Below are 11,323 nucleotides of genomic sequence, written 5' to 3' on the forward strand. Positions count from 1 at the left end.
CCCTTTGCTTTGGATGACACCACTCTAACAACCAAACAACCCTCCCATCGCTTCTCTCTTTCATCCTGTTTGTTTTCTGGACATGAAAGTTCTCCGTGCCATTCCACCTCAATGAATAATGAATCAGCAGTATAGAACAGCACAGATGAATCTACATATTTCCCAAGACACTTTCACCTAGGGTTTGACTTTTGAGCAAACCCCAATGTTACTTTACTCTACTTTTAATATGAAACTTATGTTATTTCTTATTTAATCATATATCTACATAGCGTTGCAATTGTCGTGAAGCACTTTGGTTAGCTGAAGTTGTGAATGCGCTATATAGATAACCTTTGACTTGTGTATATTCTTTTATGTGAAACCTGAAATTGTCAAAATTTTACTATTACAAATGAAATTTAGTGAAAATTTTAGAAATTTCTTATTTAGTATCTAATCGGTATCTTTTAGATCTAAGAAAAAGAAGGATCTGATCATAATAAAGTTAGTTACAACTATCCAGTTGAGGTAAATTTTTGAATTTCGATGCCCAGTTGTCCCTGTAGGGTCACACACACACACACACACACATACATACATACATACAGAGAGATGGATAAATAGGCTTTGTTTTTTCTTTTTCATTTATGCACATTTATTGATCATTCTTTTTCTTATTCATCAAACTAGGTTGTTTTATTTGATAGTATGCAATATTGTTATAGTAAAGCTGGACATAAAGTCAAAATGAGGGAATAACATTCCTTCGCGAGATCCTCTAATAGTGTACTGCTCAACTTGTCCAGACGATGGCGCTGCTCACGGAGCAGAGGCCGCGAAAGAGGAGTAAAAAAGCTCCGCTGCCCCTTTTTCATCTGCGGCACCAGAACGGAAGCACTTCATTGGTCCGCGAGGCCAGGCTCAGCGGCTACCAAACAGCAAGGTAAGGCTGCCTGTGAAGGCGTGAAGTGTCCTTTCTGTTCGGGACTGCTCCGTGGGACATTTTGGACAGGACTGTCTTAAGTGTTTGTTTTCGAGGGGACTGTATCTTGTTTCCGGCTGAACGAGAGGAGACGTTCAGCCGGTGTGGTGAGGAGGACGAAGGGCAAAGTCACACGTAACGTGGATTAATGGAGGAGAGAGCAGCCGGTAGATTTATAACGAGAACAAAAGCAGAAACTCGGACAAAGTTCCTGTGAAAGGATTTGCTATTACTGAGGAAAGAGGAGGTTGTTCAGATATTAAACGTACGGGGTGGTTTAGCTTATTTTTTTATAATATATCGACATGGCTGTGAGTGAAGAAAACAAACCGTGGCAATTAATTTAAACACACTTATCAAGATTTCTACTTTTTGTTTTAGAAATAAATCTCTTTAAACATATAGAAATCCGTCATGTGTTACCTGTTTTGTCAGTATTGTTTTCGTAAACGATGCTTAAAATTTGAAGTGTGTAGGATTTATTATTGTTTGCGGTCAATCAGTTGGACAGTTGAGGACACAAATCTTCACTTTCCCGTTTTATTGTATGGGGTACTAAATGTGCCAAAAACAAATGAACAAATGAAAGTACGGATTTGGTTTCTGACATTACCCGTTACACACAAATGTTCAGGTCATGCAATTTTACTACCTAAAAAAATAGCAGTGGAAATCTATTAAGAGATGCTTTTTTTTTTATTAGCCTTGATTAGCTTTGCTGAGTCTTTTCCAGACTCCCTAGTGGGGTCGGGATGGGTGCTGGTGCCTATCTCCAGCTAACGTTCCGGGCAAGAGGAGGGGTACACCCTGGACAGGTTGCCAGTCTGTCACAGGCTTGGGACTTCTGTATGTAATAAAAAATAAATACATAAAATGTGAATACAGTAATTGTTAAATTGCTTGTAAAAATCTATGGATTTGATTAATCAATATTAATGTGGTAAACTCCCAGCCCCAAAAAAGATTTAAATCATGCGTTGATCATTGAAGCTTACCAAAGCAAAAACTAAAATGGTTTTATAGTTTACACACTAACTAATAAGCTATTAATAAATAGCTACTAGTTGATTCATTGGTAGAGCTATCTGCTCCGGTAGAGCCTACAATCTGCTGCTAACTTGCTAATTCTAGTTTGTAAACAGTTTGCATTAATTACATTTGGAGAGTGTTTCTTTAATTGAGACCATAACTCTTGGAAATATTTACAATTGAATTTTTTTAATTTGTAGAAAAGTGCATTAACCCTCTTTAAACCAGTTCATCAGCAGTGTCAGCTAAAGTTTGGGAAGGCGCATAACTTTATTCACAGTATCAGCTTCTCATGTATCTCAGTTGAAGTACCTTTAAACTGTGTGACAGAAATCAGGTTGGTTCTGCAATAGTAACATTTTAGGACCTCAAGGTACCTCCGTACCAGTAACGTAGCCATGTCTACCCAACTAAGGAAAACGTAAAGAGGAACTTCTTGATTTGGACTACATAACTCTGCAGCCTTTTTTAAAATGAAAGCCAAATAAACCAAAGCAATACTTAGAATATGCTCTGCATGTGGAAAACAGTGTTTTCACAACTTTATGTACAATTAAACAAAAAATCCACCATTTTTGCTGATTTCTTTTATTAATGAGTTCAGATAGCTTCGTAATCTTTTCTGTGAAATCGGATAAAACATGTCGCTATGTTTGCTATGTATGTCTTTCCTAAGCTTTAATCTCTTCATCTGCCACCGCAGACATACGGAGAGTGAAGAATGCCAAATTACAATAGTTGGGTTTTTTTTTTAAAACTGAAAATACAAGAATATTTTATTAAATATAGATAGAATTATATGTGCCTCAATAAAATGTATTGATTTTAATTTGAAAACGGGATTATTAATTATTTCATGATTCAAGTTATTTCATGTTACTGCGCAGAAGTACATTATGAATTCATTTAAACCGTCAACTTCACCCATCAAACTCAGTGGGCGGGACTGGAGCAAGACCCTGGCATCTGATTGGCTGCTTCAGACAGCACCTCAAGACAGTTTGCTATGAATTTGGGTCAATATTTTTATTGGAACTGTGTAAATAACGTCAGTAAATTGTTGTAATTTATTTACTACTAATTCTGAGTGACCAACTCCAGACTCTATATCTGTAGTTTGGTCTGAAATATCTTTAATAAGTTCACAAGAGAGCTTTCTGTGGAAGAAGCTGCCATAGACTTCAGCCAAAATTCTGAGCTCTGCCCACTAGCTAGCACTGGCTAACGCTTTCTCATGCCCTCCTTAGAGATATTTCAAACTAGGTGAATAGAGGCGTCATAGAAGCTGCCATAATCCCGCCCACTGAGTTTGATTAGTGAAGTTAACAAATTAAGTTAATTCATAATGTGCTTCGGCACAAGAGGATAAAATGATTTATCAAATCATTAAATAATTATATGGCGTTTTTAAACTGAAAACAACGCATAATTAATTCAATGTTTAATAAGTTATTTCTGTATTTTTTTCCCCCAATTTAATTTTTTTTTTTTGATGCATTATTAAGGTATTAATTTATTGTAATTTGGCACCTTTTGCTCTTCATACAGACTAACTCTTTTGGGGAATTCTTGTTGAACCTTATTTGTTCGTCACACATAAATTACACAAAGCTGGAGGCCAATCCAGCACTTGCAGGACTCGTACAGCGTTGACTCGGCAACCGCAGCTGATTCTGTCCTTTATTAATAATAAACACGCATCCTCTGCTTTTTCTGTTTTAGATGGCACACCGGTTCCTAGCACGCAGAATCTGGACGCTCTCCGTGACAGACGTCCGCTGCCTCCCGTCGTGCGCCGTCGCCTCGTCTTCGTTTTCCACCTCCCTTCATCCTGTCTCAAGGCGAGCGTCCTTCCTCGCCCCGTCTCGATCGCTCGCTGTTTCTCACGCCGTCCGCCGGGCGGTCTCCTTCAACGTTCAGGACAACGAGGACTTCACAGAGAGGGTCATCAACAGCGACCTGCCCGTGTTAGTCGACTTTCACGCACAGTGAGTGCTGCATCACCTGTCCAGGTTTCCTTAAAGAGGTCAGACTGAACTAAACCTGTGCAAATCGAGCTTAGGTCGCATTAGGAAGCCGAGTAGCAAACTGTAAATCCGCTGACTCTGGCTAAGTGTGAGCTGACCACCGAATAGGCAAGGAGAAGAACGGAAACGACACAAAATAAATTCGTAAATTAATTTCATCTACATTGCAGTTGTGTTCTAAAAGCATGAATTTATCTAACATTCTGTTATTAGTCATTTTAGCAAGCCTTGTAATAAACTACACAAGTGTTCAGAGTAGATAAATGTAGAGATCCAATATTTTGCACTTTGAAGATTTCTCATGACGAGGGATCTTTTCAGGGAGAGACGGTTACAACTATGAGTCGTATCTTTAATTTCTAACAGGAACTTTAGAGCAATCCATCTCTGTTTTATCCTTCGTTGTAAGGGCCCAGGACTGTTTCATGGATCATTTTTACGTGTCACGTTTTGAGGTTGTGCTAAATTTATGAAATGGAAAGGCTCCTGGTTCCCATAGCAATTATTCCAGACACATTTTAAGCTTAAGGAAATCCCCTCGAGGGGCGAAGTCCTTTTCCTTTTTTCACAAATGTTTGTGTCTGAATTCCCTTTGTTCAACAGAGCATCTATAAAGACAACGCAAGTCAATTATTTTCAATACTCTCCTGTTGAAAATGTTCAGTGACAACCACAAAATTCACTGACCTCCTCGGACATTGGCTTCAGAGCTCTTGAAAACATTCTCCACAGCACTAATTTGCCAATGTGTGGTTGGGCGTTTGGGTTAAACTTTGCCTGACATTTGCCTTCCTACACAATTTTGCTACATCCTCGTTTCCCTTCAGTGCTCCATCTGGGATTTGTCCCATTAAGCTGGATTTCTCCGAATGAATTTCATCCAGGCCAATCAGCGAACTGGAGATGCTGAGAACAGTGATGTCGAGTTTCTGCAGCGTTTTTCAGTTGTGGTCTGCCTAGGGTTGTAGTTTGGCAAAGACATTAGAGGAAGTGAACAAAGCCATGCAGTACGTGTTGGCTACACCTTCAAATCTCGGAACAATTAAAGTTCTCTCTTTGCAGTGCGGGGCGATTGTTTACAGCGCACGTAATTTCCACTAAACTTCATAAACTTCTTTCACACATTACAACGTCACAGCCAAACGTTCGCTATTGGGTAAAGTCGGATCTAATCGTTTAAAACTTCAACAGAGTCCACGCCTCTAACAAGCAATTGTTTCTCAATAGCAGAGGGTCGAGACCCTTTGCACAAAACGAAGTGTAGAACAAGGTCGGTTGAACCCCATCTGTCCAGTACGAGTCCAACTGGCAGTGGAAACACTCTCTTGAATACACCGGACCATAAAATAGTGTCCTGACCCAACACGAAAAGGCAGGAGTTGCTCCCTTCTACTTTTCACAACACTTTGCTTGATGACGGCAGAAACTACTTGAGTTCTTGGTTCTGAGATGATCAGTGTCGTACATCATTATCCGTACTGGAGTCTTTAAGCAAATTCGCTAGCTCAGTTTCCACTGACATTCAACTGTGTAAATTAGAATTACGGAAATAAATTTGCTTGATGGAAACATGCCAAAATTGAAAAAGGTTTTTGTGCCAGAATTAGGTGGTTTATGGCTGTATTGAAATTGGTGTATTTCACAAAACTGCCATTGAAACACCTTTTTAGGATCACACGAGTCTTGTGATCAACAACCAGATGCCACTAGTGGCGGAAATGACGAAGAGAACGACAGGAAGATGTAGGAGGGGGACGTTGCGGCATGTTTTTTTTAATGACTCATTGCACGAACAAAGTGGAATATCGACAAAGTCTTGTGCACATTTGTAATGGAAACGCAGGTACTCACAGTGGTTGTTTTTAGGTGGTGTGGTCCCTGTAAGATCCTCGGGCCGAGGTTGGAGAAGGCCGTTGCAAAACAGAAAGGCCGCGTTGCCATGGCAAAAGTTGACATCGACGATCACACAGACTTGGCTATTGAGTACGGGGTGAGTACTCTGTTAAACCAAACGCATTGCTGCTTGAGAGACTCAAGGGTTGACTCAGCTTGAGGTGTCTCTGTCCCTGTCCAGGTGTCTGCTGTTCCTACGGTCATCGCCATGAGGGGAGGAGACATCGTCGACCGCTTTGTGGGGATCAAAGATGATGATCAGCTGGACTCATTTGTCTGCAAAGTCATTGGACAATAAACCGGCAGTCCCCCCACCGAGCTGTACACCACCATTATGGTGCTGTTACCTAAGATTATGGCATGTCTGGCAGGCGGTACCGCAGTCCCACTTGGCCAACTCTTTAACGCTCACACTCATCTCTAGACAATCTGCTTCGGATTGTTGCTTCAATCTTTTTCTCTGGTTTTTCATTTTCTTTTCTTGGTCCAGTGATGGGTGTTTGCATTTTATGACGGAGTATTAGGTCCATACTAAGGGGAAAAAAATTAAAATATGAGAATAGTCATACAATTACAAGAGAATAAAGTCATATTTCAAGAATAAAGCAAAAATAAAGTTGTAACATAGTCATTTTCGTAGTAATCCTAATATGAGAATAAAGTCAAAATATTACGACTATTCTTGTAATTTAGTGACTTTATTCTCATAATACTATGACTTTATTCTCTTAATGTTACAACTCTATTGTCATAATTTTATATTTTTACTAATTTAGCATGGCTCTAATTCTCCGTCGTGGCTTTTCAACGTTTTAGCTCATTTTGTTGTGCAGTCTCTGAAAAATGTGATGGCTCCATGAATCTATTCTAATAGAAATGCCCAGCTGTTCTGTCACTGTTGGAAAAGATGTCTGTAGAAGAACTCGTTCATATTCACACGAGGTACGAACGTTTATAGTTTTAGCGGTGGAGGAGTTTTGATTGTAAGAAGATAATGAATACGTGACATTATTACCTGTAATTCCTGTTTTTGTCCACAAGAGGGTGGTGTTTCTCTAACATCTTCCAGGTACACCATTGGTCATTTTACGCCGTTATGCCTCATAATGCGAGAAGAGAAGATGGATGTGTGTGTGAGAAAGAGTGTGTGTGTGGGTGTACTTCTGTGTCCTGACTGTGAACCTAAAGGCAAGCAGGAATTGCAAATATGAGCTTAGTTTTAGTTTATTACTAAAATGGACTCTATGTACAAACACATGACCAAGTGAAGTAATAAAGGAGTCAAGATGTTCTATATTTGAAGAAGGTGGATTTATTATGCCTATAGCAGCGTGAATAAATGATATCTTCTCCCTACTCCAGAGCCCAAAGTGTTCATGACCCTGAACGTTTTCCCATTTGTTCCACACCATAAACAGGATATTTTATTGTGATTTGACGTGGCAGAACCAGTGGTTGCCAGACCAGACAAAATTTCAGGCCAGCGCAACAAAAGAAAAAAATTATATAATTATTAGGGCTGTCGATGTTAACGCATGTGATTAATCTGAAAATTTTAACACGGTAATATTACATATGCAGATAAACCACCTAATTGTTATATTAATATTTAAAGCTACGCTAAATTAATTCCTTTAAAAAAAAAAAACTTGGAAAACTGAAATTCTTCAGACATATTTAGTTTGAGACAATAAAACATTTTCATTTTGAAAACCTGCATACAGTGGCGGTTTTAGATATGTGCAGTTGCCCAGGGCGGCATCAGAAAGGGGTGGGGCAACCAGGAACTAGAAAATGAATTACATCTCATCTGTCAGTTGTCCCCTGAACACATTTGCTGCGACTTTTATGCATGCACAGTGGAGTAACTTTCCCTTAGCTGCTGTTGAGCTATGGGAGAATACATCACCTGCTTTCTGCTGCTGCTGCAAAAACAAAAGCAAAAAAAAGAATTGGATAATTGCTTGCATTTTTATTGGCTGGAGAGTGGCAGAAGGAGGGGACACCATTCCTCCAAGAACCACAACTGTGTGCATATTTATATTACAAGCTTACAATATTAGGCATAGTGATTAATTTGATAAAATGTTATCACTGATTGAGAGCACTAATAATTATCCCTATTTTTAAATTACTTTATTGTGTTATACAGTTACATCTTCACTGAAGAAAATGACTCTGTGCCCATCTATGACATAAACATAATTTTTTTAAGAGGGGGCCACGATCCCCACTGGCCCCCTTCTTGAGGTCGCCACTAGACCAACACAAAGTAGTGTAAATGACGGCTGAATTTAATTGCAAATGACATTGTGAAAAGCGTTGCAGAGGGAAAGTATTCAGTCCCTACAGAGTCAGAGTTTCAAGTCCTTTGTCGCAGAGAGACGTTTCACAGTGATGATCCCAATCATCTTATCTCTGCTGAAACCAGATAAGAAATGCTTTGGCTCCCCAGCATTTATAGTAGAGCATAAAGAAGGAGTTTTAATAGCTGCTTTTTTTTTTTGTTTAAGACTATTTTAAAACTCAAGCAGCTTCGTGCAGATTTATTACTCACTACACCCCCTCGTCTCCTCCGCTCTACCTTTCAGCAGGTTTTATAACCTCTAAATGCTTATTCTGAGCAGTGGAAGAGTCTTCCCACTTTTCCAGCTCCTGTGCAGTAGATTTTTTTTTTTTCCTCCTACAAATCCTTTCTGCATTCATTCCTCCTTGTAAAAATATGGGGCCCCAGCTTGCTTGGCTCCAGGTAGAACTGTACCCAACCTCTCTGAGGTCTGTTTAATCTGTCAGGGGGTCTTTACGGGTGGGTGGAAGTGGGGATTTTAGGTGCCTTTCTACAAAAGGCACTGCCAAAAAAAAAAAAAAGACAATTTTTACTTTATATACCTCAAAAGCCCTTAAACATCTTTTTTTTATGTCAAATTGAGAAAAAGTGCATTGTGGTACCTTTGTTCATGCCAGTTTCATTAGTTAGTTAGTTGTTTTTTTTGTATTCTTTTTAAAGGATTTTGTTTGACCAGAATTCAAAAGCAATGCCTGCTTTTCATTGGTTAATTTTCAGCAATTCTTTAAATTTATTATTGATTTTTGTCAGTGTCGAGTAGTTTTAGTGACGATTGTGAGCTTTCTGGCCGCTAACAAAACAGTTGTTGACAGGTCAACTATATAGGCTGGAAACCTTTTCTGTTTTCACCTCGACTTTCAAGAGTTTTACAATCCAGACTGTTGGCCGGCCACGTTGCCGACCACTTATTCTTTATTCATCCTAAAAAGCTACTTTGTAATTGCTAAATCCATATTGGATGTATTTTGCCTGACAGCGTCCAGTCGCTGTGAAAATGTGCCGGTTTACATCGTTATGTTCCGTCGCCGCCGCTCATCGTTGCGTCTTGCTTTCATCCAATCATCTACGATCTACGTCTGCTTGTCTTCAGCCTGCTGGAGCCTTGGGTTATTTTCTTTACACTGCAAAAACACACAATCTTGCCAAGTATTTTTGGACTAGTTTCTAGTGTGAATATGCTAGTATTATCTTATTTCAAGTGTACTAACTTACAAGTAACTTTTCAAGTGAAATAATCTGCCAGTGGAACCAGCGCTTTTTCAGCAATATAAAGGAATTAGTTACTTAAAACAAGCTCCTATATCTTGCTGAAAAGCGACTAGTTTTGTCATATTTCAAGTTTACTAAGATATTTGCACTAAAAAGTAAACCAAAAGTACTTAGTGGGATTTTGTGCTTTTCGCAGCACAGAAATCATAGCTGGATTACTTTCTGGATCACATTTCTTCAGCTGATTTCTTACAGTTTACTCGTTTCTGCTCGTCTCATCTTGCGTTGTTTTCATTTCGTACCATATCACTTCAGAACGCGCTTTTTGCCACACCTCGTGCTGATGCACCTTCCCGAGGCCTGCGTCTTGTTTTGTGGGCCTGTTTCCTGTCAGTCAGCCAGCTACAGCGGCTCGTTAAAAACAATGGCGTGCTTCCACGTTTCAACCACAGAGTCATTTGTAGAATTTGATTTGTGCAGGAATTTGTTAACACAAGCGCGGAACAGGTTGATTTAATAACAACTTTTCCTCAAAATTGAGTGATTTACAATTTCCCCCCCTTCTCTCTTTCTAAGCTGTTTGCACTAGAAACTAGACTAAACTGAATCATCTTTCTTACGCGGTGTATTAAAAATCTGGTTGTCTTTTACACACCAATTAGTCCACATTTTTAAACTGTAATGTTTTATTTATTACTAAAAATGTCCTTCTTTGAACCCATTGAGTTGTCACATTTCTATTGTGCTTTTTTTTCTGCAGAAATATAGAAATTCAAAATGCACAACTGTTTATTAAGTCACAGATCGCCTCCTCGTTTGGTAGTGTGACGCTTCTCATTAGCAAACCTTTCTCAGGAACTCTCCAGCAATCAGATTGCTGAGGTAGTCTGCCTCCGCTCTGTTATCTGTGTGTCTGAACATGTTTTTTGTTGTTGTTGCTGCTCCGGCCGCCATAAAAGCTCTCATCGCCGTTCCTGAAACGCCCACGCGCCACCCTCCACTTAACTAAATATCATGCCTCTAAATTACTGTTTTTATGTCATCCCTCCAGCAGCACTGGCCTCTTACTCACTCCTCTATAGGTCCCCACTCCTAAATGGAACTGAATATATATATATTTTTTAATTTTGATTTATTTATTTTACACGGTCTAAGAGCTACAGCAACAACAACAAAAATGGCCTGCTTCTGTTCAGCCTTTCGTTTTTAGTTTCACCCTCTGACCTCAGGGTGAAACTAAGTGTCTATTTCTTTCTCCAGAGCAAATGGGTTTGATTTTTGCTTTGTTTAAAAGTTGCCATGGCTGCGGATGATAAAAAAAAGATACATTGGTGTTTTATCTGCGCATACTGTGAATAATTAACCTGGTAATAACGGGACGACACAGGAGTTTTGGAGAGCGACTTTCAGCCAATGAGAACAGAAACTAAATGTTTTGCTGAGAATTTGCCCGCCGCCTTGCTAATGTATTTATGCTTTTTCCCCATTTTGTCCCATTTTCCCAAAGTAGCGCACAGCTATAGAAGCGAAAGGAAAAGTAAACGAGGCATTCAGCTGATAAAAATCTGAAAAGTGTGGCATGTGTTGGTGTTTCACCCCCTTTTTACTCTAAAACCCTTCAAGTCGATTGCAACAAATTACCAGGGAGAAAGTTGTGGGCAGGTTTCTTTTAAGGTTAGATTAGGTTGACACGTGACATGGTGGTGGCAGCATCATTCTGCGGGGATGTGCTGCTTCTCTCCGACACAGAAGGTCAGAGTTCATGGGAATACATATGATTGTCGTGAAAGAATGATGGGAAAGGCTTGTTTCAACTAACAATTATTTTAATAAACGATTAATCTGTTGATTATT

General features: G+C 39.4%; 1 protein-coding gene across 1 annotated transcript; it reads left to right on the forward strand.

Moving 5' to 3' along the window:
- The first annotated feature begins 774 nt into the window (after positions 1–774).
- txn2 (thioredoxin 2) lies at positions 775–6,364 on the forward strand. The gene is made up of 4 exons (XM_028023598.1): positions 775–925; positions 3,716–3,981; positions 5,887–6,010; positions 6,095–6,364. Exons 2-4 carry the CDS (start codon positions 3,716–3,718, stop codon positions 6,209–6,211), a joined length of 507 nt encoding a protein of 168 aa, XP_027879399.1. The 5' UTR covers positions 775–925; the 3' UTR covers positions 6,212–6,364.
- Positions 6,365–11,323: the final 4,959 nt, after the last annotated feature.

The sequence above is a fragment of the Xiphophorus couchianus genome, chromosome 7 (assembly GCF_001444195.1).
Source record: "Xiphophorus couchianus chromosome 7, X_couchianus-1.0, whole genome shotgun sequence".
NCBI lineage: Eukaryota > Metazoa > Chordata > Actinopteri > Cyprinodontiformes > Poeciliidae > Xiphophorus > Xiphophorus couchianus.